This window comes from Oncorhynchus mykiss, chromosome 2 (assembly GCF_057628025.1).
Source record: "Oncorhynchus mykiss isolate SJ-2025 chromosome 2, ASM5762802v1, whole genome shotgun sequence".
NCBI classification, from domain to species: domain Eukaryota; kingdom Metazoa; phylum Chordata; class Actinopteri; order Salmoniformes; family Salmonidae; genus Oncorhynchus; species Oncorhynchus mykiss.
In genome coordinates this window covers 22,004,498-22,031,859 of record NC_143023.1, presented here as the reverse complement: position 1 = coordinate 22,031,859, position 27,362 = coordinate 22,004,498, and the positions used below count along the sequence as shown (strand labels likewise).

At 43.5% G+C, this 27,362-nt stretch overlaps 2 protein-coding genes across 4 annotated transcripts; both read left to right on the top strand.

Moving 5' to 3' along the window:
• The first annotated feature begins 4,952 nt into the window (after positions 1-4,952).
• On the top strand, positions 4,953-20,229 carry im:7147486 (uncharacterized). Of its 2 annotated transcripts, XM_021624747.3 has the most exons (3): positions 4,981-5,133; positions 9,699-9,872; positions 15,178-20,229. In XM_021624747.3, the coding sequence occupies exon 3, from the start codon at positions 15,252-15,254 to the stop codon at positions 18,330-18,332; it is 3,081 nt and encodes a 1,026-aa protein (XP_021480422.2). In that variant the 5' UTR covers positions 4,981-5,133; positions 9,699-9,872; positions 15,178-15,251; the 3' UTR covers positions 18,333-20,229. The 2 variants fall into 2 exon arrangements, with proteins under 2 accessions (XP_021480413.2, XP_021480422.2); XM_021624738.3 differs by lacking the exon at positions 9,699-9,872 and having other exon boundaries at positions 4,953-5,133.
• LOC110538076 (uncharacterized) lies at positions 20,223-24,033 on the top strand. 2 transcript variants are annotated; one of them, XM_036942630.2, is made up of 2 exons: positions 20,223-21,588; positions 22,213-24,033. In XM_036942630.2, exons 1-2 carry the CDS (start codon positions 21,448-21,450, stop codon positions 23,419-23,421), a joined length of 1,350 nt encoding a protein of 449 aa, XP_036798525.2. In that variant the 5' UTR covers positions 20,223-21,447; the 3' UTR covers positions 23,422-24,033. The 2 variants fall into 2 exon arrangements, with proteins under 2 accessions (XP_036798525.2, XP_036798529.2); XM_036942634.2 differs by lacking the exon at positions 20,223-21,588 and adding an exon at positions 21,593-21,733.
• The last annotated feature ends 3,329 nt before the right edge of the window (positions 24,034-27,362 follow it).

Here is a 27,362-nt window from a genome sequence, read left to right as displayed (position 1 = left end):
CCTGTCATAGGCGGAGACGGCAGCTATGGAAACATGTCTCCGAATCCATGCATCAAGGGTACATTCGGTCCTCCATTTCACCCGCCTCCTCAAGTTTCTTTTTTGTGAAGAAGGAGGGAGGTCTGCGCCCGTGTATTGACTATCAAGGTCTAAACCAGATCACGGTGATGTACAGTTACCCGCTACCTCTCATCGCCACAGCGATTGAGTAAATGCACGGGGCGCACTTATTCACCAAACTAAATCTCAGGAGCGCTTACAACCGGGAGGAAGACGAGTGGAAGACAGCGTTCAGTACAACCTCAGGGCATTATGAGTACCTCGTCATGCCGTACGGGTTGATGAATGCTCCATCAGTCTTCCAAGCCATTGTAGACGAGATTTTCAGGGACCTGCACAGGCAGGGTGTAGTGGTGTATATTGATGAAGTTCTGATATACTCCGCTACACGCTCCGATCATGTGTCCCTGGTGCGCAGGGTGCTTGGTCGACTGTTGGAGCATGACCTGTACGTCAAGGCTGAGAAATGCCTGTTCTTCCAGCAGTCTGTCTCCTTCCTAGGGTACCGCATTTCCACCTCGGGTGTGGAGTTGGAGAGTGACCGCATTTCAGCCGTGCGTAATTGGCCGACTCCCACCACGGTAAAGGAAGTGTAGCGGTTCCTAGGGTTTGCCAATTACTACTGGAGGTTTATCCGGGGTTTTAGTCAGGTAGCGGCTCCCATTACCTCACTGCTGAAGGGGGGCCTGGTACTTTTGCAGTGGTTGGCTGAGGCTGACAGGGCTTTTGGTCACCTGAGGGCTCTGTTTACCTCGGCTCCCGTGCTGGCCCATCCGGATCCCTCTTTGGCGTTCATAGTGGAGGTGGATGCGTCCGAGGCTGGGATATGAGCCGTGCTCTCTCAGCGCTCAGGTACGCCACCGAAGCTCCGCCCCTGTGCCTTCTTCTCGAAGAAGCTCAGCCCGGCGGAGCAAAACTATGACGTGGGGGACCGGGAGCTGTTGGTTGTTGTCAAGGCTCTGAAGACGTAGAGACATTGGCTTGAGGGGGCTAAACACCCTTTTCTCATCTGGACTGACCACCGCAATCTGGAGTACATCCAGGCAGCGAAGACACTGAACCCTTGCCAGGCAAATTGGTGGGCCCATGTTTTTCACTTGTTTTGTTTTTTCCCTTTCCTACAGACCAGGCTCCCAGAACATGAAGGCAGACGCACTGTCCCGACTGTATGACACAGAGGAGCGGCCCATGGATCCCACTCCCATACTCCCGGCCTCCTTCGTGGTGGTGTGGAAGCTGGATGGGGACATTGAGCAGGCGTTACGTGCAGAGCCTGCTCCCCTCCAGTGTCCCGCTGGGCAAAAAATGGTCACTGTCCCAATACTTTTGGAGCTCATTGTAAATGGCTAATTGAAATGCATGACTTAAAAAAATTCATGTTCCGTCTGTTGTCCGTGACTGGTTGATCTATTGGGCCCACGCGTCACCCTCCTCTGTTCATCCTGGGATCGGTCGGATGGTGCGCTGTTTGGTTGGGAAGTAATGGTGGCCTACCTTGGCCAAGGACGTGAGAGTTTGTTTCCTCCTGCTCGGTGTGAGCTCAGTGTAAGGCTCCTAGGCATCTGCCCAGAGGGAAACTACACCCCTTACCCGTTCCACAGCGGCCTTGGTCGCACCTATTGGTGGATTTTCTTACCGATCTCACCCCCACACAGGGAAACACCACGATCCTGGTTGTGTATGTATTCACAACCCTGAGTCAATACTTTGTAGAAGCACCTTTCGGCAGCGATTACTGCTGAGTTTTTCTGGGAACGTCTAAGAGATTTCCACAACGGAATTGTGCAACGTTTTCCCACTATTTTTTTCAAAAGTCTTTAAGCTCTGTCAAATTGGTTGTTTATCATTGCCCGACAACCATTTTCAGGTCTTGCCAAAGATTTTCAAGTAGATTTAAGTCAACCCTATAAGTCAGTAGGCCACTCAGGGACATTAACTGTCTTCTTGGTAAACAACTCCAGTGTAGATTTGGCCATGTCTTTTAGGATATTGTCCTACTGAAAGGGGAATTCATCTTCCAGTGTCTGGTAGAAAGCAGATTGAACCAGGTTTTTCTCCAGGATTTTGCATGTGCTTAGCTCTATTTAATTCATTTCTTTATCCCGGAAAAACTCCCCAGTCTATTAACAATTACAAGCATACGCATAACATGATGCAGCCACCACAATGTTTGAAAATATGGAGATTGGTACTCATGTTGTATTGGATTTATCCCAAACAACACTTTGTATTCAGGACAAAAGTGAATTTGCTTTGCCACATTTTTTGCGGTATTACTTTAGTGCCTTGTTGCAACCAGCATGCATGTTTTGGAATATTTTTATTCTGTACATGCTTCCTTCTTTTCACTCTAAGGTTATTATAGTGAAGTAACTACAATGTTGTTGATCCATCCTTAGGAGAAAATTATCACAGGCATTAAACTCTGTTGTAACGTCACCATTGGCCTCATGGTGAAATCCCTAAGCGGTTTTCTTCCTCTCCGGCAACTGAGCTAGGAAGGACGCCTGTATCGTTGTAGTGACTGGATGAATTGATACACCTCCAAAAGTGTAATAACTTCACTATGCTCAAAGAGATATTCAATGTGCATTTTTTTTTACCAATAGGTGGCTTTTGCGAGACAATGGAAAGCCTCTCTTGTCTTATTGGTTGAATCTGTGCTTGAAATTCACTTCTCGACTGAGATACCTTAAAGATAATTCTGTGTGGGGTACAGAGATGAGGTAGTCATTGAAAAATCATGTTAAACACTATTGCACATAGTGAGTCCATGCAACTTACACTGAACAAAAAAATAAAAAAGCAACGTGAAATGTTGGTCCCGTGTTTCATGAGCTGCAAAAATGATCCCAGAAATGTTATTTCTCTCATTTTGTGTACAAATTAATATACAACCCTGTTAGTGAGCATTTCTCCTTTGCCAAGATAATCAATCCATATGACAGGTGTGGCATATCAAGAAGCTGATTAAATAGCATAATCATTACACAGGTGCCCCTTGTGCTGGGGAAAGTAAAAGGCCACTCTCTAAAATGTGCAGTTGTGTCACACAACACAATTCCAAAGATGTCTCACGTTTTGAGGGAGTGTGCAATTGGCCTGCTGACTGCAGGAATGTCCACCAGAGAGAATTGAATGTTGTAAAATAATAGTGAAGACATCAAAACTATTAAATAATATATGGAACCATGTAGTAACCCAAAAAGTGTTCAACAAATCCATCACTCTCCTTCTTGGTCAAATAGCCCTTACACAGCCTGTTTTGAGTCATTGTCCTGTTGAAAAACAAATGATAGTCCTACTAAGTGCAAACCAGATGGGATGGCGTATCGCTGCAGAATGCTGTGGTAGCCAAGCTAGTTAAGTGTGCCTTGAATTCTAAATAAATCACTGACTGTCACCAGCAAGCACCATCACACCTCCTCCATGCTTCATGTTGGGAACCACACGAGGAGATCATCCGTTCACCTCCTCTGCGTCTCACAAAGACACGGCGGTTGGAACCAAAAATCTCAAAAAAGGACTCATCAGACCGAAGGACAGATTTCCAACAGTCTATTGTCCATTGCTTTTGTTTCTTGGCCCAAGCAAGTCTCTTCTTATTGGTGTCCTTTAGATGTGGTTTCTTTGCAGCAATTTGACCATGAAAGCCTGATTCACGCAGTCTCCTCTGAACAGTTGATGTTGAGATGTGTCTGTTACTTGAACTCTGTGAAGCATTTGTTTGGGCTGCAATCTGTGGCTGGTAACTCTAATGAACTTATCCTCTGCGGCAGAGGTAACTCTGGGTCTTCCTTTCCTGTGGCGGTCCTCATGAGAGCCAGTTTCATCATAGCGCTTAATGGTTTTTGCAACTGCACTTGAAGAAACTTTCAAAGTATTTTACATTTTCCAGATTAACACGTGAAGGTCAGTCAAAGTAATGATGGACTGTCGTTTCTCTTTGCTTATTTCAGCTGTTCTTGCCATAATATGGACTTGGTCAAGAAATTCCACAAATTAACTATTAACTTTTAACAAGGCACACCTGTTAATTGAAGCTGGTTGAGAGAATGCCAAGCGTATGCAAAGCTGTCATCTAGGCAAAGGGTGGCTACTTTGAAGAATCTCAAATATAAAATATATTTTGATTTGTTTACTACATGATTTGGTTACTACGTGATTCCATATAGGTTATTTCATAGTTTTGATGTCTCCACTATTATTCTACAATAAATAAAATAAAGAAAAACCTTTGAATGAGTAGGTGTGTCCGAACTTTTGACTGGTACTGTATTCCTGTATTGTATACATGTATTCTGACTGGAGAGTAAATCATAATCAAATAAAGACCAGAAAAGAAGACCCCATTTGCTTAACAGGTGGGATACAACTTCTAATGTGTTGGCAATCTTTAGCCATAACCATTCAGGCCTACACTGAGCAGAGAACAATATCATTAACATTTTTGTCTATTTTAAATGGCAGTAAAAACACATCTCAATAGTAAATATAAAGCGCCACAGTTTCAATGGTATAATGTGCAGGGATTACATTTGTCAATGCAGTGAGTCGCCATCAAATTGAAATACAAAAAGTAGGCTAGAGAATAAAGTTAGAATATAGAAACTTACATTAAACGACGTTTTTGACCTGAATAATTATTTACAGTTATCGTCAGTATGCCATTATTAGTTTGGGTTTATCCCTCTGACTCGAGTCGAAAGTTGGCAGAATGTTCTAAGATTTCTGCAGTCTGCTGCCCAGTTCGTTGGGAGGATTTAGAAAAAACTCCCCCAAAGCGACTGGTTACGTTCCAGTCCGTTTATAATGTAGCCACGCTGCGCAGATGATCAGATTTGACAAGTCCATGAGCCACAAAGACGATACAAGTGCGCGCGACTGGTGATGAAGACCACCTGGAACGCACCCATTTTTGCTACAGCTGTGCAGCAGCACACATCAACCGAATACACGACCTGAACAGCAGCGTGGCTGCAAATAATATTTCTAAAATATGCAAATTAATCGGTATTGAACGAAAGTAGCCGTGGATGATACAACATACTGTAATACATTAAATTACTGATGGTAAGTTTACTAAATATATTGTCTTTGTCATTGAACGACGAGGAAATTTCAGAGTGGCATACCTAAATCGTGCTTTCTGACGTTAGCATTTTCCCACATCTTGTCAATATGTTAATTTGACCTGCTATGCGTAATAAGCGAAACTTTCACAATCATCTGGAAGAATTGTATTGAAAGATGTCGGGTAACATTAACGTTACCTAATCACATTATGGTGTGTTGTTAGCAAGGCTAGCTAGTTGGCAAGCTAGCTGGCTTTTGTTCACTACACTAACGCTTTCTTGGACATCATCAATGCGTGTTTTTTTTTTTTGCTAGGTATTTTTTTTGAACTACACACGGCACATACATATGTTTTTGTTAGCTAGCTGTAGTTTAAAAACAGTAGTTAGGTCACTCATTTCTGGAACTAGTTAGCTAATGCAATGGTTGATTGTGTGGCTAACATTAGCTAGCTAACGTTACGTCTGCCATCGTCGAATTGAATTGCTCTACCAAAAGCTCGTGGCATTTCTAAACTAGTAACGATATACCTGCTTAGTTTCATTGTTCTGTACTATATGTACTTTTCAAAACACTTAGCTAATTTGCGAATTTATTAGACATTTAATGGATTATTATAAAGCTATAGATACCCCACCAATATGGCGTGAAGTGCGGTTTTGCTACAAAAACAAATGTCATTGCAATCATGCATGCTTTTTTTCTTATATTAGCGTGCTCTTGTCAGGTGCAAAGTTCATAATTTTAGGGAAGTCGATAGATTTTACTAGATTGTGTTGATGTGCAGTAAATCAGATGCATACATTTCTTTCTTTCAGGGCCCAGCGTTTTTCTTGACTTTTGCATAAATATCCTAAAATAGTGATTTTGCCCTACACCATTGCTCCATATAGCATATACCGTCTAACCCCGTATCACCTGAAATCCACATAGCACGTTGGGGGCGATATAAACAAGAGCCCCATTCATGTTAAATGAAAGCTAAGTGGCCAGGAACGTTAGCGAAATGTCCTCAAAGGGCTGCGCAATTCGGGGAGTTCCTGCATGTGGGCATTTCTGTATCTGCAGAAATCCCACTTTATACTAATATTGGGAACATTTTAAACTAGGACGGGCGGGAAAGAGGGCCGCTCCTGTACAGTAGGTGGTCATAATGCACAATAGCAATAGCCAACGACTAGCTACAACTGTAGAACGTGTCCTTCTACCCCGCCTGTCGGGCACTATTTTTTTTTCAGATACGTTGACTTCAACGAGGGCGTGTATTTGGCACGCGGAAGCAAAGGACACTTAGCTAGTAAGGAGGTCTCCGGTACACAGCAGACTCGGGTACAGCTACCACAAGACCGGGGGGCACAGTTATGTTTTTAACGACGGTGAGGGCAGCTAGTAAGGAGATCTCCGGTACATAGCAGTCTGGAGTGAAAAGTATTATCAGAGTTTTTATTTCCCTTTTTTAGTAGCCACATTCAAGTGTCACACAAGCATGAAGATGTCTTTCTCAAATGCAGGAACCAATGGGATGTGGGGGTGCGTTACTGCAGATGGGCTAGGCAATTTCATGAATATTCATGAGTATCGACATACTCTGACCTACCAAAACAGAAAACATGGTGGATCTGAAACCAGTAGTAACCACCAATTTCAATGAATGTTAACATAAAATGTAAATATGAATCTGGCCTTCCCACGCCCCAATAACGTGGAGGGCATGCTAGCTAGCTACAGTTTGATTCATATTGTAACAACCCTGGGTTTATACGCGCGGAAATCGGCTCTGCTGCACGAGCCTGCTTTTGCGGCACAGTCGAGTCGGGCTAGAAGGTCGAGACCTGCTTCCTTCTGTTTCATTACATTGGTGTCAGAAGTGGGATCGCAGTCTCCCTTGGAGGCATGGGTAATGTAATGAAACAGCAGGTCTCGACCTTTAGCCCGAAGTCCAGCGCGCTATCAACTGTGCCGCAAAAGCATGCTCGTGCGGCAGAGCCGATCATCTGTCTTCTTCTAAAAACAGTTAGCTAGCACAAATGAACAAATATGTTCAACTCATAGCTAGTTTGTCCGGTGACCACCTCGCATATGCCGCCCTCGGTGTTATGTATGGTATAAAGATTTGGAATTTATTGATAGACTACAGTAGAGTAATGACGTATCACGCGCAGTTAGTGCATTTCACTTAAGCTTTTTCAGTAGCACTTGGAAATGAAACATCATTGCCAACTATACACATTGGAGAGTTATGTTGCAATCACTAGGCAGCCAATAGTATATAGGAAACTTAACAATAAGCCACCTATATCACATGACACAAGTCACCAACCGTTGATAGTTAACATTTCAATAAACAATATTTATTCACATCATCCAGTGGAACTGTAGAAAGCGTGAGATGTACACTGAACAAAAATATAAGCGCAACATGCAACAATTTCAAAGATTTGACTGGGTCGCCGTATATAAAAGGATCAGTCAATTGAAATAAATTCATTAGACCTTACTGCCTTAATCTACAGATTTCACATGACTGGGAATATAGATATGCATTGGTTAGTCACAGATAACTTTTTTTTTTTTTAAGTAGGCCATGGATCAGAAAACCAGTCAGTGTCTGTTGTGACCACCATTTGCCTTATGCAGCGAGACACATCTCTTTGGCATAGTGTTGATTAAGCTGTTGATTGTGGAATGCTGTGCGAAATGCTGGATATTGGTGGCAACTGGAACATGCTGTTGTGCAAAGTCGATCCAGGACATCCCAAACTTGCTCAATGCGTGACATGTCTGGTCAGTATGTGGGGTTGCACATTTTGGGGAATATTCAGAGGTGGAAACTTAATGTGGGAATATATGGGAATTAACAGAAATATGCAAATTAATATTAATACTGTTTAAATGTAGATGTTTTTTTGCATTGGATATATTTACCATATCATATGGAGAAGGAAACAAACCGTTTACCATAAGTAGACATAATTGCAAATGATTAAATCCTTCCAATAGAAAAAAAAAGCAACAATTGTTACGAATTGAACTTTAATTATTTAACTCTTCACATGGGATGATTTCACTGAACAACAAAAGGGAATTTTGAATGATCATCGCATCTTCCAAAAACGTTTTCAACATACATCTGTAAAATGATAGTCTAGAAACTAAAGCTTTAGTTGTCTTCCTCTCAGGCTTCCATGTCTTCTCCCTGAACCTCCTCAATGTCCACCTCTTGAACATCAGACTCTGAGGCCTCATCCACACTGTCACTTTCCAACCTTGTTGAGGATGGCTCGTTGTCATGCTCAAAAAGCCTAAAATTTACCCGGGTGTCCAATGTTTTCAACCCTTGTATTGGTCAGCCTGTTGCCTGCTTTTGTCTGTTCCCAAACAAGACCAGTTGCGCTCTGAGGCGGCTGATGTTGGTGGGATTTGGGGGGTGATGGAGGCAACGGGAAGGAGCCTCAGATCCACAAAGTCCCTTCCACCAGGTGGCTGATGAGATATGTTGGCACGACTGCCATATTGCATCTCCATCCCAAAGCCCTTGCTTAGAAGTGTACTTTGCCAGACTGCCAAGAACCGTGCCCTCATCCAGGCCAAGGTGGTGAGACACAGTAGTGATGACACCATAGGCCTAGTTGATCTCTGCACCAGACAGGATGCTCTTGCCAGCATACTTAGGGCTTAATCCAGCCACCGTGTCAGATTTCAAAAAGGCTTTACGGCGAAAGCAAACCATGCGATTATCTGAGGACAGCGCCCAGCAATTTTTCTAGAAACCAGCCTGAAACTCTTTCTAAAGACTGACATCTAGTGGAAGCCCTAGGAACTGCAACCGGGCACGATTTCGCCCTGTTATAAAAGTGCCAGCCATTGAAATCAGTGGTAGGATGAATTTTTTAGGGGGGGGGGGGGGGGTGGTTTGTCCTCGGGGTTTCGCCTGCCATTTCAGTTCTGTTAAACTCACAGACATTATTTTCACAGTTTTAGAAACTTTAGAGTGTTTATCCAAATCTACCAATTATATGCATATCCTTGCTTCTGTGCCTGAGTAACAGACAGTTTACTTTGGGCACGCTTTTCATCCGGATTTCAAAATACCACCCCCTATCCCAAAGAAGTTAAGGCAGAAGTCTTCATGCTTTTTGATGCATTTCAGAACTGCGGTTTCCTCTTCTTCGAGCAACAGTGAAGTGGGCAGGGCAGTACAGATTTATTCTCTTACATCTGCAAGCAGAGTCTGAACATCAGACAGGATGGTATTGTCTCCCTCAATCTGTGCAATGGCTACTGCTGTAGGTTTCAGGCTGCTTACCACTCTCCCAAAATACATCCTCCAGGAGGATCCTCTTGATGGGGCTGTCCATATCGGCAGACTGAGGTGGCCATTTCTTGGAGACACCTTCCCCTCCAGGAGACTGCCAAACATGATGACAACACCACCCCAACTGGTTTTGCTGGGCAGTTTCAATGTGGTGCTCTTATTCTTCTCACTTTGCTTGGTGAGGTTTATTGCTGCTATAACTTGATGACCCTTCACATACCTAACCATTTCCTTGGCTCTCTTGTAGAGTGTATCCGTTGTTTTCAGTGCCATGATGTCCTTGAGGAGCAGATTCAATCCATGAGCATCGCAGCCAATTGGTATGATGTGGGGGTAGGACTCCTCCACTTTAGACCAAGCAGCCTTCATGTTTGCTGCATTGTCTGTCACCAGTGCAGACACTCACCTTCTGTCATCCAAGGTGAGTGATGACTGCCTTCAGCTCATCTGCATCATAGAGACCAGTGTGTCGGTTGTCCCTTGTGTCTGTGCTCTTGTAGAATACTGGTTGAGGGGTGGAGCTGGTGTAATTAATTATTCCTTACCCACGAACATTCGACCACCCATCAGAGATGATTGCAATAGTCTGCTTTCTTTGATTTGTTTGACCTTCACTTGAACTCTGTTGAACTCTGCATCCAGCAAATTAGTAGATAAAGCATGTCTGGTTGGAGGGGTGTATGCTGGGCAAAGAACATTCAGACATCTCTTCCAATACACATTGCCTGTGAGCATCAGAGGTGAATCAGTTGCAAACATAGCTCGAGCAAGACATTATCAGCATTTCTCTGACTACATTCCTCCATTGAGTCAAATAAATTTCTGATTCCAGGAGGACCATGAGCTGTTGCTATCGATAAGGTGTCTGATTCATAATTTTCACCTTGAATTGAAGTGGAGGGACTTTTGTCAGAGTTTGCTTGTTGTGAGCGTTGAGGGAACTTTATTCACTTGGCCAGATGATTCTGCATCTTTGTTGCATTCCTCACATATGATTTGGCACCTTGTGTATCCCACAAAAAAGGTTCACTGTTATAAGCTAACTTTTCTTTTATGCATTTAAGCAAAATTACCAAAATTCCCGGGCTTAACTTGCCATTTAATCTATCAGTATGTAAGCCATGGAAGAACTGGGACATTTTCAGCTTCCAAGAATTGTGTACAGATCCCTGCGCCATGGGGCTGTGCTTTATCATGCAGAAACTTGAGGCGGATTAATGGCACAACAATGGGCCTCAGGATCTCGTAAACGGTGGTGGAAAAAGTATCCAATTGTCATACTTGTGTAAAAGTAAAGATACTGTCATAGAAAAGGACTCAAGTTAGTCACCCAATAAAATCCTACTTGAGTAAAAGTTTGAAACTATTTGGTTTTAAATATACTTAAGTATCAAAAGTAAAAGGTATAAATATTTCTGAAATTCCTCATATCAAATCAAAGTTTTTTTTGTCACCATGTGCTGAATACAACAGGTGTAGTAGACCTTATAGTGAAATGCTTATTTACAGGCTCTAACCAATAGTGCAAAAAATATATTAGGTGAACAATAGGTAGGTGAACAATAGGTAGGTAAAGAAATAAGACAGGCTATATACAGTAGCGAGGCTACATACAGACACCGGTTTGTCAGGCTGATTGCGGTAGTATGTACATGTAGATATGGTTAAAGTGACTATGCATATATGATGAACAGAGAGTAGCGTAAAAGAGGGGTTGGCGGATGGGACACTATGCAGATAGCCTGGTTAGCCAATGTGGGGAGCACTGGTTGGTCGGCCCAATTGGAGGTAATATGTACATGAGTGTATAGTAAAAGTGACGATGCATATCATAAACAGAGATTACCAGCAGTGTAAAAAGAGGGGTTGGGGGGGCACACAATGCCCGGGTAGTCATTTGATTACCTGTTCAGGAGTCTTATGGCTTGGGGGTTAAAACTGTTGAGAAGCCTTTTTGTCCTAGACTTGGAACTCTTGTACTGCTTGCCATGTGGTAGTAGAGAGAACAGTCTGTGGCTGGGGTCCTCTGAAACGTTTTGAGTGATTCTGTCATACCCTGAACTGCACTGTAAAACATGGTAATTAAACTGGGCATATGCCCAGAACATCATATTTAGTGCAGGGTGAGAAATATAAACCAAACATTCACACTCAAATATTTGTTTGTTTTTACCTTGTTGAATGTCAACTTTTTATAATTTAATTAATTTTTTAAGGAAAAATAAAGCTATTGCAGTTATGAACATATGCAAGATTGTTCCCTCATTCATTTAAATGCTAATAGTCAATTATATTATATTCCCTTTACAGGAAAAGTCACAACTATAGCGGTCCCTGTCTGAGTGTCTCTATGTGTGTATCTCTGTGTCTGTCTCTCTCTGTGTGTGTGTGTCTCGCTCTCTCTGTGTCTCACTGGGTGTGTCTCTGTCTCCCTCTGTGTCGCTCTCTCTTTTAGCAACACAAATACTTGTGTTGAGTGTGTGAAATCAAATCAAAGTTTATTTGTCACGTGCGCCGAATACAACAGGTGTAGGTAGACCTTACAGTGAAATGCTTACTTACAGGCTCTAACCAATAGTGCAAAACAGGTATTAGGTGAACAATAGGTAGGTAAAGAAATAAAACAACAGTAAAAAGACAGGCTATATACAGTAACGAGGCTATAAAAGTAACGAGTCCGTGTAGCCATTTTATCACCTGTTCAGGTGCCACCCGGCTTAGGGGTAAAAACTTTTGAGACGCCTTTTTGTCCAAGACTTGGCACTCCGGTACTGCTTGCCATGTGGTAGTAGAGAGAACAGTCTATGACTGGGGTGGCTGGGGTCTTGGACAATTTTTAGGGCCTTCCTCTGACATCGCCTGGTGTAGAGGTCCTGGATGGCAGGCAGCTTAGCCCCAGTGATGTACTGGGCCGTACGCACTACCCTCTGTAGTGCCTTGCGGTCAGAGGCCGAGCAGTTACCGTACCAGACAGTGATGCTCTCGATGTTACAGCTGTAGAACCTTTTGAGGATCTCGGGACACATGCCAAATCTTTTCAGTCTCCTGTGCGGGAATAGGTTTTGTCGTGCACTCTTCACGACTGTCTTGGTGTGTTTGGACCATTCTAGTTTGTTGTTGATATGGACACCAAGGAACTTGAAGCTCTCAACCTGCTCCACGACAGCCCCGTCGATGAGAATGGGGGCGTGCTCAGTCCTCCTTTTCCTGTAGTCCACAATCTCCTTAGTCACGTTGAGGGATAGGTTGTTATTCTGGCACCACCCGGCCAGGTCTCTGACCTCCCTATAGGCTGTCTCGTCATTGTCGGGGATCAGGCCTACCACTGTTATCGTCTGCAAACTTAATGATGGTGTTGGAGTCATGCCTGGCCATGCAGTCATGGGTGAACAGGGAGTACAGGAGGGGACTGAGCACGCACCCCTGGGGAGCTCCAGTGTTGAGGATCAGCGTGGCAGATGTGTTGCTACCTACCCTCACCACCTGGGGGTGGCCCGTCAGTAAGTCCAGGATCCAGTTGCAGAGGAAGGGGTTTTGTCCCAGGATCCTTAGCTTAGTGAGGAGCTTTGAGGGTACTATGGTGTTGGACGCTGAGCTTTAGTCAATGAATAGCATTCACATAAGTATTCCTTTTGTCCAGGTATTACGTAAACCAGACGCACAGTTGTCTTTTTTTTCGGACAGCCAGGGGCACACTCCAACACTCAGACATTTATAAACAAAGCATTTGTGGATGTTATCTTGATAATGTGTCAATTGAACCATTTTCTGTCCTGCTCAGCAATAAAAATGTAATGTGAACTTTTGGGTGTTACGGAAAATGTATGGAGTAAAAAGTACATTATTCTCTTTAGGAGTATAGTGACTTAACTTTTTTAAAGTACAGATACCCCAAAAAACGACTAATGGAGTACTTTAAAATGTTTTTACTTAATTAAGTACTTTACACCACTGCTTATAACGGTATCTCTGTGCATTCAAATTACCATCGATAAAATGCAATTGTGTTCGTTGTCCGTAGCCTAATCCTTCCCATATCATAACCCCACCGCTACCATGAGTCACTCTGTTCACAACATTGACATCAGCAAACCACTCGCCCACACTACACCGGCCCACTGCCGCCTGCCCGGTACTGTTAAAACCGGGTTTCATCCATGAAGAGCACAATTCTACACTTTTTCCATGGAGCAGAGAATTTGTTTTGCAGTTTTATAGCTTCTCATGCTATTCTACACATTGCCTTGAGGCTGAGAGAATGAGTTTTATATTTTCCTGTAAATTGTAAACCTTTTTGTAGGCGAGCCTCGCATGGGCTGATCCAGTCTTTATACATGAATCATATCTATTAACTTAAAGGTGCATTCCAGTCTCCTTTTCACCTAATTTGTTACCTGATTTACTGAACAAATGGCTCATCTCAATAGGTGGCCCAGGTATCCTCATGACATCAGTGTAGCTGAAGTGTTATGGTGTATATTATATAATCATTGCTGAGATTGTGAAGGAACCTATGTAATTTGGTAAATAGTTTCAGAAATGAAGTTATATATGTAGATATATACACATGCATACATACAGTGGGGCAAAAAAAGTATTTAGTCAGCCACCAATTGTGCAAGTTCTCCCACTTAAAAAGATGAAAGGCGTGTAATTTATCATAGGTACACTTCAACTATGACAGACAAAATGAGAGAAATCCAGAAAATCACATTGTAGGATTTTTTAAATGAATTTATTTGCAAATGATGGTGGAAAATAAGTATTTGGTCACTAACAAAAGTTTATCTCAATACTTTCATTGCCAACAAAGGGTATATAACAGAGGTCAAACGTTTTCTATAAGTCTTCACAAGGTTTCACACACTGTTGCTGGTATTTTGGCCCATTCCTCCATGCAGATCTCCTCTAGAGCAGTGATGTTTTGGGGATATAGCTGGGCAACACGGACTTTCAACTCCCTCCAAAGATTTTCTATGGGGTTGAGATCTGGAGACTGGCTAGGTCACTCCAGCACCTTGAAATGCTTCTTACGAAGCCACTCCTTCGTTGCCCGGGCGGTGTGTTTGGGATCATTGTCATGCTGAAAGACCCAGCCACGTTTAATCTTCAATGCCCTTGCTGATGGTAGGCTTTGTTACTTTGGTCCCAGCTCTCTGCAGGTCATTCACTAGGTCCCCCCGTGTGGTTCTGGGATTTTTGCTCACCGTTCTTGTGATCATTTTGACCCCACGGGGTGAGATCTTGTGTGGAGTCCCAGGACGAGGGAGATTATCAGTGGTCTTGTATGTCTTCCATTTCCTAATAATTGCTCCGACAGTTGATTTCTTCAAACCAAGCTGCTTATCTATTGCAGATTCAGTCTTCTCAGCCTGGTGCAGGTCTACAATTTTGTTTCTGGTGTCCTTTGACAGCTCTTTGGTCTTGGCCATAGTAGAGTTTGGAGTGTGACTGTTTGAGGTTGTGGACAGGTGTCTTTTATACTGATAACAAGTTCAAACGGGTGCCATTAATACAGGTAACGAGTGGAGCACAGAGGAGCCTCTTAAAGAATAAGTTACAGGTCTGTGAAAGCCAGAAATCTTGCTTGTTTGTAGGTGACCAAATACTTATTTTCCACCTGTAAACTTTATTTTGCTTGGATTGAGTTGATTCACACATTTTACAAATTGTTTGAGATACTTTTATCATATATTCCTGACAAATGTGTTCTCTTTATTTTTCAGGAAACTGACAACCCAAGATCAGCCAGTTGAGGACACCTGAGCCCCCCCTTATACTGTGACTGTCTTGTACCACAATGCTTGGCCTTCAGGGAAGCACCTCATCCCCTAAAATGTATCGCTGTGTGGCTTGTTCAGCCACCTTTACTGGATTGGCATCCTTGTTGGTGCACCAAGCTTCTCATGCAGTTCAATATGACAAGCAACCACCACAATCTGAGAAGCAACCTCTCTGCACTCACTGTGGTGAAGTGTTTTTAAACAAGGAGCTCCAAGACCAGCACTGCTGCAAAGCACTACCTGAGACCCTGGCTCCCTCTCTTTTTATCTGTGATTGTGGGGATGAGTTTCAGAACTTTAATGAAATGCTGGAGCATAAAAGATCTCATGTCTCAACCCCCCAGCAGCAGACCCAGACGACTGATGCCAGATATTCGGGCCAAGAAGAATGCAGTCTGGTTGAACCTGTCCAACCAGTCTCCCCTCAGCCAACCCTTAGTCAAACCATTTTGGGCCTCGGTCCCCCCTCTCATCCCTCACCCCCATCTCCTGTCATTCATAGTTCAATTCTCCCACAGCTTAATAGCACATCCACTGTTCCTGAAGTCTATACAAATAAGGGGTTTATTGCCCTAACCAGACCTCCAGAGCTGAACAACCTCCCTCCAGGTGCAAGTGAGCAGGAATTACAGCCTGATGGGCTTGACCAACCTGAGAACATCTCTACTGCACAGGAACCCTCGCCACAATCCATCCAGGATGAGACTCCTGAGGATGCAGACTGTCCCGTTACAAGCGGTGCATCTTCAGAAGATGCCGGCGCATCTAAGAATGAGACAATAATGAAGATGATAGCAAATGCCTACATGAAACGTTATCAACCTGCTCAACACTACCCATTAAGACACAAGAGACTTGTGGTCCCCAAAACAGAGCTTATACCAGTGGAGGTGATGTCACAATCCAAACACACAGCAGCATCCACACCAGGGCCCTCTATTGGCCAGTTAAGACACCTGCTTACAAAGTCTGGTGCAAAGACAATAGCCCGTCCATCTGGCAGTAGTGGTATCATATCTTTGACTCAAACCTTCTGCCCTGTAGTAGTTCTTGAGACCCGCCAAAAGCTTATTGATTCTAGAAATAGGGCCACACAGGGGAGATATCAATGTGGTCGCTGCCGAAGTGTTTTTCAGGACTTGGACAGCTTGACAGTGCATCATGCCTTACACAGGAAGGAGATAGTGAAGTGTTGTCGTCACTGTAAACAACTGATGATTGGAAAACCACCCCTTCCAGACAACCACATCTGTCCCCTGGCTCCCCACGACCTTACCTCAGTGGGGAGTAAATGCCACTCTATCAAAAAGACTGCATCATTCCAGAAGCAAAAGAAGCGACAACCGCAAAGAAGCTTCCAAAGTGTTAAAGCTAGGACGCCTTACTTTTGTCAAGTGTGCAAGCACAACTATGCCCGCAGGTATAATCTCAATGTGCACAAGTGTCAGGGGCCACCCCATCCTCCTCAGCATGCCTCCAACTCTGCCCTGTGCAAAAATACTGCATTTGGGGAAAACATTAAAGCAAGGGAGCCTGTCACAGGCGTCAACCAGAGGCCTCTAATCTCCAAAAACATTGGTGTGGGCACTGACAGCACTCGTCAGATAAAGGAGGAGGCGATTTCTGCAGAATCAAGGCCATATCCACAGTTTCCTGATTTGCTCTGGTCCGGTTCACCTAAAAGCTTCTCATCCTTCTATCCCGAAGTTGCCAAGCATGTAACACCAGGAGAAATTGATTCAGGATCTGCAACACTACAGCAAGGAGATGGTGAAGGGGACAACGCAGCAAGTAGTTTTAAACAAGAAGGTAAAGATGGAGAATGGACAATGCCTTTAGATGATTCTGAGATTGACGTTCTGATCGAGGCAGTAGATGCAGAAGACGACGATGATTTAATGCTACAAGAACCTATTTCTCAGGGTCATGTCAAGTCCACAAAGGATGGCGTACCTTATTTCATAAAAGATGGTGCTAGACGTTTTCCCTGCTATAGATGTCAGAAAACGTACAGTCGAGGGTGCACATTAAAAAAGCATCAAAGGCTGTGTGGAAATAGGTCATTTCTGCCACAATCTACTTTTCGGGCGGTAGCACAGAAAGTCAACAAGGGTCAATTCCAATTCGATTGCTCTGTCTGTGGGAGGAGCTTTAACCGCAAAGATAACATGCTGATTCATAGGAAGAAGTGCCAGTTAAGTAGAACCGTGGCCAAGAATGATAATGGACTTTTACAACAGGGCTTATCAGCAGCCCAGGCACCGCAACGTCTCGTGGCACAAAGTAGTAAAAATCTGGAGGATAATGGGGCAAATTGGGGTATTATGTCATTGCCCAATGTTCTTCCCAGGAGAGTGACGTGTGAGTGTGGGGCAGGCTTCACTTCCCCACGGCTCCTCCTGGAGCATTTGCAAAAGCATGCGCAGGAGGCCTATACCTGTCCCACATGCGGTGAGACACTGAGTTCCTGGGCAGACTATGAAGTCCACCTACAAGTACACATGCAGCCTCGGCACCAGATGTATGGGGGAATGCAACAGCAGCGCTCTCCACCTCTACTGCTGAGGTTTCCACAGCAGCCACGTCAACGTCGGCAGCCCCTGCCAAAGCAGCGACATGCGCCTCCGCAACACTCTCTGCCAGCACAGCGCCCTCAGCCAAATCAACAACCTCTGCGGAAGCCTAGGAAGCCACAGCCGCGCTGTGTGTGCATACGATGCAGCAACACCTTTTGCAGTCGCGGCGCGCTGCTAAAGCACCTCTCCTGGAATCGGTGTAAAGGTGACAGAGGAGCTATTTCAGCAAAGGCAAACCACTGTTCCCGATGCAGCATGGACTTCCCTAATGGCCTTAGCCTCAAGTTTCACCAGCTAAATGGAATGTGCAAGCCTGCCTTCAAGCCCATGCGTTGCCCTGTGTGCGTGCGCTGGTTTGGCACTGTGGAGGGACTCCAGAAACACCTGCAAACACACGACCAGACCAACTCGTTTCGCTGCCTCATCTGCCAGCGCCTCTATCCCAGCCTACGATCACTGAAAGACCACCGCAGAAAGGTCCATTGCATTTTGTCTGGAGACACAGCGCAGGTTACACAATGAGTGAATACTCTGAAAATCATAATCCAACAGAACATCTATGAACAATGATTTTAGCAAAAATGTTTTTGCAAGATCTGTTATTGATTTGAGGGATTAATTGTCTTGTGTCACCATATATAATCATTATTGTACTATTCTACTTTGATTCTATTTTCACTGTCTCAGTAGAATTTTTTCTTGCTCACTTGAACCTATTTTCATGGCCATAGTTGTAAACTGTTGTATTGTGCTGTAAAATGCAATGATGTTCTTAAAGGGATACTTTGGGATTTTGGCAATGAAGCCCTTTATCTACTTCTCCACTAATGAAGGAAGTTCGAGGGGGTTACCATAGACTTCGTCATGCGCTAATGCTAGTTACCAACTTCCTTCAAACTGCATGCAGAGGTATAAAAATGGTATTGACATGTTAATCGGACTGACTCTGGGAAATAAATTGAAGGGCTTCATTGCCAAAATCCTGAAGTATCCCTTTAACTCCTCAGCCATTATTAAAATGTACCACTTATTGTTCAAGTGCTCTTTTAGGTTGTGAAAAAACATTGATGGTTATATCTTAGTGTGGTAGCTGTCAGTGCATTTGGGAGAAAACAATTTGTAAGTGAATATACACTACAAAGTATGTGCACACCTGCTCGTCGAACTCCTCATTCCCAACCATGGGCATTAATATGTAGTTGGTCCCCCCCCTTTGCTGCTATAACAGAATCCACTCTTCTGGGAAGGCTTTCATGTAGATGTTGGAACGTTGCTGAGGGGACTTGCTTCCATTCAGCCACGAGCATTGGTGAGGTCGGGCACTGATGTTGGGTGATAAGGCCTGGCTCGCAGTCGGCGTTCCCATTTATCCCGAAGGTGGTCGATGGGGTTGAGGTCAGGGCTCTGTGCAGTCAAGTTCTTCTACACCGATGTCGACAAACCATTTCTGTATGGACCTCGCTTTGTGCACATTGGAATTGTTATGCTGAAACAGGAAAGGGCCTTCCCCAAGCTGTTGCGACAAAGTTAAAGCACAGAATCGTCTAGAACGTCTTTGTATGCTGTAAAGTTACAATTTCCCGTCACTGGAACTAAGGGGCCTAACCCCAACCATGAAAAACAGCCCCAGACCATTATTCCTCCTCCACCGAACTTTACAGTTGGCACTATGCATTGGGGCACGTAGCAAACCCCCGATTTGTCTTTTGGACTGGTGATCTTAGGCTTATGTGCGGCTGCTCGGCCATGGAAACCCATTTCATGAAGCTCCCGACTAACCTTTCTTGTGCTGATGTTGTTCCAAACTGCCTCTAGAAGCTTGGTAGTGAGTGTTGCAACCCGAGGATAGACAATTTTTACGCGCTTCAGCACTCGGTGGTAGCGTTCTGTGAGCTAGATGTTTTCACTTCACAATAAAAGCACTTACAGTTGACCAGGGTGGCTCTAACGGCAGACATTTGACGAACTGACTTGTTGGAAAGGTGGCATCTTATGACGGTACTACTTTGAAAGTCACTGAGCTGTTCAGTAAGGCCATTCTACTGTCAGTGTTTGTCTATGGAGATTGCATGGCTGTGTGCTTGGTTTTATGCGCTTGTCAGCAGCGGGTGTGGCTGAAATAGCCGAATCCATTAATTTGAAGGGCTGTCCACATACTTGTGTGTATATATTTTAACACTTACACCAAAACAAATGTATAGGAAATAGCATGTAGTGTGTTGCTCCTTGTTTTAATAAAGCCCCATTCAGAGATGAAAGATTTGAGTTGATTGTTGTCACTAACCAGGTATCCAACCATTTTATGTGTATGAATTACCTGATGCAGAAATATACTCATGACAGGCCTGATGGAAACAGCAAATGTATTGGTAAAATGTCCAAATGTCGATAAAATAAAATATGCTACACAAGTTAAGAATGCAATGGAAACCTATTGAATGTTAAATGTATTTGGTACATGAAAACGTAAGTATTTTTGGTTAAGTGGGGTCCTATTAGTTTGTCACCCAAACGGTTCGAACGCTACCATACAAAGTGTACACGTCGACCTTACCGACTTCAGAAGAGTCTCGACATTTGTGGTGTTTGTGAGAGTGAGTATCCCGTTTCCAAAAAGTGGTCCTAATAGTTGTTTCGGTCAAACCGTTCAGAGTCCACAGAAGTTTTTGTGAGAAGACCTGTTTTCGGGTTGTCTCATGGTCTGACAAACGGTACTCAAGCTCTTTCACTGCAGATGCGGAAGTGCGACCCTAGGGGATGCGGTGAAGAAGGGAAAAAAACATCTCTAGTTTAAACTGACTTTTGATGATGTAAAATTACAATAAATGTAATTTAGATTAATGCAACGGTGCGTCAGTCGACTAGGGGGCTAATGTCAGTTTTTGTGTGTCACGAAGGACGTGAGCGGTAAAGGCTATATATACTATTTACAGAATCTGCCCATATTAAAGGCTTTTACTATTTGGTGAAATGTAAATGGGTCACAGGGGGATTGACTGGTTAACCATTAAGGCTTAAAAGTTGTTTTTAGGAATGCATGTCTGATAATGAATATGTTGATAATTTGAACATTTGCCTTCTTCCTAGCGTCGTACAAACCATCCTGATCTCAGGAATTTACTGAGTTGCAAAACGGAATGTAAACTAGGCTTGTAATAGGCTAGCTCCCCTCTTCCCTTCATTCACTCATTACCAGACTCAACCAGAGATACTAGATATAATTACACGATGTTTGCCTCTGCCCTAACAATGAGATTCGTTGTCCACAGAGTGGAACAGCGGCCTGTCAGGCTCCCGTCTATTCTCTTTGGATTGGTGGATTCAACTCGTCACTTTAATATAATTTTGAATATTCAATTAGGGGTGTTGACGTCAACCGTCTGTCTTCAATGGAGATTGAGATGCTATGCTGCCCTCATAAATATACATAGTCTCAAATTTCACTAGGGATAACTTCACAGTTTCCGGGATGTCCTGTGCGTCTCACTTATGTCGTTACACTTTTTACAACCTAAGCATTACGAAACTTCTATTAGATCAAGTTAACCTCACATATCAAAACAGCTATTAATTGTATCTTGACTAAATTCGACACTCATTGACTCCAAACAAAAACAACTCCCTTGCTTTATAATTCATGTTCTGTGGACAGATTATGGGCGGAGTAAACCCTCGCTTCGTCTCTTCATCGTTGACTCAACTAATCAACATGCATACTCCAACCCGACAGGCGGCAGTGTTATATTGCATTTGGAAGTTTACCCGCCAACGAAACGAAGTAAGTTGTATTTTCCACCTCGCTGCCGCGGATGCGTTCCAAAATTCAGCCGATAAGCTTATGAAATATGAAAAAAGTCACGTAGCAATATTATAGCAAAGTTACAAATGTCCGAATTTGGACAGCAGTGACTCGCCGGTGTAAGGTAATGCTGCTAACGTTAGCTAGGCTAGCTATGTTTTGGGGATGGATAGCTGACGCTACGAACAAACATTTCCTAGGCTGGATAGCTAGCTAGCAACATAGGTATATGTGACAAATATAATTACTTGTATCTATGTATTATTAAGCTTTAGTATGCAAATTGGGGTTAAGCTTTTGAACACCCGTTGGTCCAAGAAACAAAGACCCCCAAATGTGGGCCAGCGCCGGACTTGGGGTGACGACGTTTCATAGTGATTTACGACCACGGTGTTAGCTAGCTACATAGTGAAATGATCAATATCACACTACTTATCAAGTTAGTTATTTAAGTCTAAAGGCTAGCACGCCCTACAGCTACCTAATGTTGTGTTGCTGAATTATGTGCCCCGCATTTTTATGTAATACTTCCCTGTTGATATATAATTTGTGATCAGTACAGTTGAACAGGCTCTCTAAATGATTATCCTTTCGTTAACTTAGACACTCCAGAGAGGCCCCATTCTACATGAATCATCGCATCGAGGACCGGTCAAGATGCAAAAGTGGAACAATGTGAAATGGGAAAGGGAGCTTGGCGATGGTGGACCCCCCTTTTGCTTTAGTTGTGAAAGGATCTTTCCAGACCAAATCTCATTTCATGACCACTTTTGTCCTGCGGCTGGTTACATCTGCTCCTGTGGAACAGAGTTCTCCATGTATGTTGATATGATGGACCACAGCGGGTTACATGAACCAGGCCACACTGTAATTAATTATAGCACCGTAAAGAAGGAACAATATCAGGGGGAGAGAGAGTACAAGGAGCAGCTTTCAAGGCTGGTATTGACGGCGGGGCAGGGAAGCTGGGCTAAACCTGGACTGACTCCGATGCTATCGGCCACTATGCCACGAGCCACAAAGCCTCCACCTGGTCCAAGTGCCCCAACAACAGACCTCTGGCACCAATTCCAGCCAGTGGTGTTGGTGGAGACCCTGCGCAAGTTTGGAAGGACAAAGCCCTACAGGTGTGCCTACTGTGAACTGGGCTTTGCAACAAAAGACTTACTCGTACGGCACCACAACACTCATGCAAGAAATAAAGTCCATGGCTGCCTGCAGTGCGGGGTTCTCCTGCTCAGTAACAACAAGTCACCACAGCCTGGCCACCACCAGTGTGGCTCATATCGGGCAACTCCTGAAACCAGATTTACCACTGCCACAGTGCTGAGTAACAGGAAACAGCCTGTGGGGAAGGCTCAGAAGGTTGTCCAGCGTCAGCACTGTCCTGACCCGTTCAGTGGGGAGCTGCAGCTAGGGATGCACATGGTCTCACAGCAGCCTGTTCCAGGGACTTCTGGAACAAAATACTTGAAGTGTAGAGTGTGTCAGGAGCCCTTCCAAACTGTCAAGCTGCTCGAGAGGCACCGTTGCACAATGGCGGCATCCTTTTTTGCGCATGAACTGGGTCTAACATCTGGCAAACAGCTTAATGGTCACAGAAAAGGGAAGGAGGGGACCAGCCCATACTCCTTTCCTCGAAGGAATGGTGACAAGGAGCTGGCGTTCAACATTCAAACTTCAGCGAATGTAACTGTATACGGCCACAAGGCAGTAGGCCCGGATAGGGGCACCGGGTTGTCTGCCATTTCTGTAAAGACTGAGGTTTCAGATGATGACTGTTTTGTGATTGAGGATGCGCTTTCGTGCTAGTCGGAACTAGGAAACTCTGAAATTTCCGACTTGCTGACTGGTTGAGCACGTGTATAACAACCAGTTAGTAAATCGGAAATGTCTGTGTTTCCTTGTTCTGACTTGCACGTGAATGCGGCATAAAAGCTCCTTCACCAAACCAAGTCAGCTGTCATACCAACAATGAACCTCTTCCCTCTCAGTACTACAGACATGAACAGTGCAAAAAGAATTCCCAATGTGAACCCTCTGCATTTGCAACAGACAAATGTCTTCTATGGGTATGGGCCCTTTTTGTAAGGTACCAGTTTAACTCTAATCTAACTACTCAAAATTCAACTAATCTGTCAGTAGCCTAGGTATTATTTTATTTTTTATCAATTGTGTGTTTGTCAAATGATATTGAAAATGTTACATATGCAGTATCAAATCAGTCTGGATGGTTCATATAACCACAAACATTGTATGAAAGTTTGTCTTTTGAAAATGCTGTTTTTTTTTGTTTTTATTTATTTATTTTTTTAACAGTAACTTTACTGAAAACTTGGTATAAGCAGCATTGGCCATATCGCAAGAACATGTTGGTTCTTTTTAGCCATTTCTGTGGTCTTGGAATAAAATATTGTTTTTTTCCGCTCTCTCCCTTTCCTTTGTAGCAACTAAGGTGTAATAATCTGTGTTTTTCGTATTTCAGGGACCAAAGCAATAGCTGCAGCCATAAGTGATTGCTGGAAAATGCTATACGGACACTCCTGACCTGCAAAACATTTTTTTTCTCCAGAGATACTTAAAATTGTGTTACGGTTAGAGGTAGGGTTAAGGTAAGAGACAGTTTAAGATTTTGGTTAGTTGTTTTACAAGTCAGGGTCTCTTTTTTAGCCTCTGCCAAGAGAGCATGATGGAAATGCAGATCATATATTCACTGATTGCTTGGGATAGCGCTCAGACATAGTTTGTCACTTGTGAATGCACATAGCACACAAAAATAGGGGTTTGTTGTCTTTAGAATATTTTTGCTATCTCATGAGAATTTTATACGCACTGCACTGTTTTTTTGGTAAACTTTTTTTTATTTTACACCGGTTGTCCACCTTTGATGTAGGCAGGCACCGCAACGCCATTTCCGTCCTACCGGATGTTGAGTGAGGAGAAAAAACAATTGAATCACGAATACAATAAGCTAACATTTCAAATTATGGCACACACCACTGTATCTGAACGTTGGCGAAAACATCAATGTTATGTGCAATGCATTATTTATAAATATTGATATTTGTCGGGTTTGGACTACAACACGGTATGTTGACATTAGCTAGCTAGTAGCATTCATCATGTCGACAGCTATCTAACTGGTGGTTCGAGGACAAGTTTGCACTAACACATTTTTGGGTGAGTAACTGCGAGTCTTAGGTTAACCTATCTTGCTATTGCGTGCATGTTTCTTTAGCTAGCTAACTGGAGCTAGAGCATGTTTTCCAACATTTCGGCCTACCTGCAGCATGTCGTTATAGCTATCGTTAGTTGACAGCTACATACAGTGCCTTAAGAAACTATTCCCACCCCTGACTTTTTCCACATTTTGTTATGTTATGGCCTACATTTAAAATATATTCAATTGAGATTTTGTCACAGAACTATGCACAATAGTCCATACTGCAAAAGTGTAATTATGTTCATGTAAATTATTACAAATGAAAAGCTAAAATGTCTTGAGTCACGTATTCAACCTCGTTATGGAAAGCCTGAATAGGTTCAAGAGTTAAAATGCGCTTAAGTCACATAAGTTGCATGGACTCGCTCTGTGAAATAATGTTTAACTTAATTTTTGAATGACTACCTCATCTGTACCCCACACACACAATGATCTGTAAGGTCCCTCAGCCGAGTTGTGAATTAAAAACACCGATTCAACCACAAAGACCAGGGAGATTTCCAATGCTAAGCAAATAAGGGCAGCTATTGGTATATGGGTAAAAAATAAAACGCAGACATTGAATATCCGTTTGAATATGGTGAAGTGAATTACTTTTATTTTATTTCACCTTTTATTTAACCAGGTAGGCCAGTTGAGAACAAGTTCTCATTTACAACTGTGACCTGACCAAGATAAAGCAAAGCAGTACAACACAGAGTTACACATGGGTTAAACTAACGTACAGTCAATAACACAATAGAAAAATATATCTTCAGTGTGTGCAAATGTAACATTAGGGAGGAAAGGCAATAAATATGCCATAGTGGCAAAATAATTACTATTTAGCAATTAAACACTGGAGTGATGGATAGTGCAGAAGATTAATGTAAGTAGAGATACTGTGGTGCAAAGGAGCAAAAAGATAAATAACAATTTGGGGATGAGGTAGTTGGATGGGCTATTTACAGATGGGCTGTGTACAGGTGCAATGATCGGTAAGCTGCTCTGACAGCTGATGCTTAAAGTTAGAGAGGGAAATATAAGTCTCCAGCTTCAGTGACTTGCAATTCGTTCCAGTCATTGGCAGCAGAGAACTGGAAGGTTAGGTGGCCAAAGGAGGACATGGTTTGGGGATGACCAGTGATCTATACCTTCTGGAGCATGTGCTGCTATGGTGACCAGTGAGCTGAGAAAAGGCGGGGCGTTACCTAGCAAAGACTTATAGATGACCTGGAGCTAGTGGGTTTGGCGACGAATATGAAGCGAGGGCCAGCCAACGAGAGCATACAGGTCGCAGTGGTGGGTAGTATATGGGGCTTTGGTGACAAAACAGATGGCACTGTGATAGACAACATCCAGTTTGCTGAGTAGAGTGTTGGAGGCTATTTTGTAAATGACATCGCCGAAGTCCAGGATTGGTAGGATAGTCCGTTTTACGAGGGTATGTTTGGCAGCAAGAGTGAAGGATGCTTTGTTGCAGAATAGGAAGCCAATTCTAGATTTAATTTTGGACTGGAGATGCTGAATGTGAGTCTGGAAAAAGAGTTTGCAGTCTAACCAGACACCTAGGTATTTGTAGTTGTCCACATATTCTAAGTCGGAACCGTTCAGAGTAGTGATGCTAGACGCGCGGGCAGCGATCGGTTGAAGAGCATGCATTTCATTTTACTTGCATTTAAGAGCAGTTGGAGGCCACGGAAGGAGTGTTGTATGGCATTGAAGCTTGTCTAGAGGTTTCTTAACACCGTGTCCAAAGAAGGGCCAGACGTATACAGAATGGTGTCGTCTGCGAATAGGTGGATCAGAGAATCACCAGCAGCAAGAGCGACATCATTGAGGTATACAGAGAAAAGAGTCGGCCCGAGAATTGAACCCTGTGGCACCCCCATAGAGACTGCCAGAGGTCCGGACAACAGGCCCTCTGATTTGACACACTGAACTCTATCTGAGAAGTGGTTGGTGGGCGAGGCGAGCCAGTCATTTGAGAAACCAATGCTATTGAGTCTGCTGATAAGAATGCGGTGATCGACAAGAGTCGAAAGCCTTGGCCAGGTTGATGAAGCCAGCTGGACAGTATTGTCTTTTATCGATGGTGGTTATATGGTTTAGGACCTTCAGTGTGGCAGAGGTGCACCCATGACCCGCCCGGGGGGGGGGGGGTGGGGGGGTATTCAAAATGGTCGTGATCTGTTTAACTTGGCTTTTGATGACTTTAGAAAGGCAGGGCAGGATATATACACTGCTCAAAAAAATAAAGGGAACACTAAAATAACACCCTAGATCTGAATGAATGAAATATTCTTATTAAATACTTTTTTCTTTACATAGTTGAATGTGCTGACAACAAAATCACACATCAATGGAAATCAAATTTATCAACCCATGGAGGTCTGGATTTGGAGTGACACTCAAAATTAAAGTGGAAAACCACACTACAGGCTGATCCAACTTTGATGTAATGTCCTTAAAACAAGTCAAAATGAGGCTCAGTAGCGTGTGTGGCCTCCACGTGCCTGTATGACCTCCCTACAACGCCTGGGCATGCTCC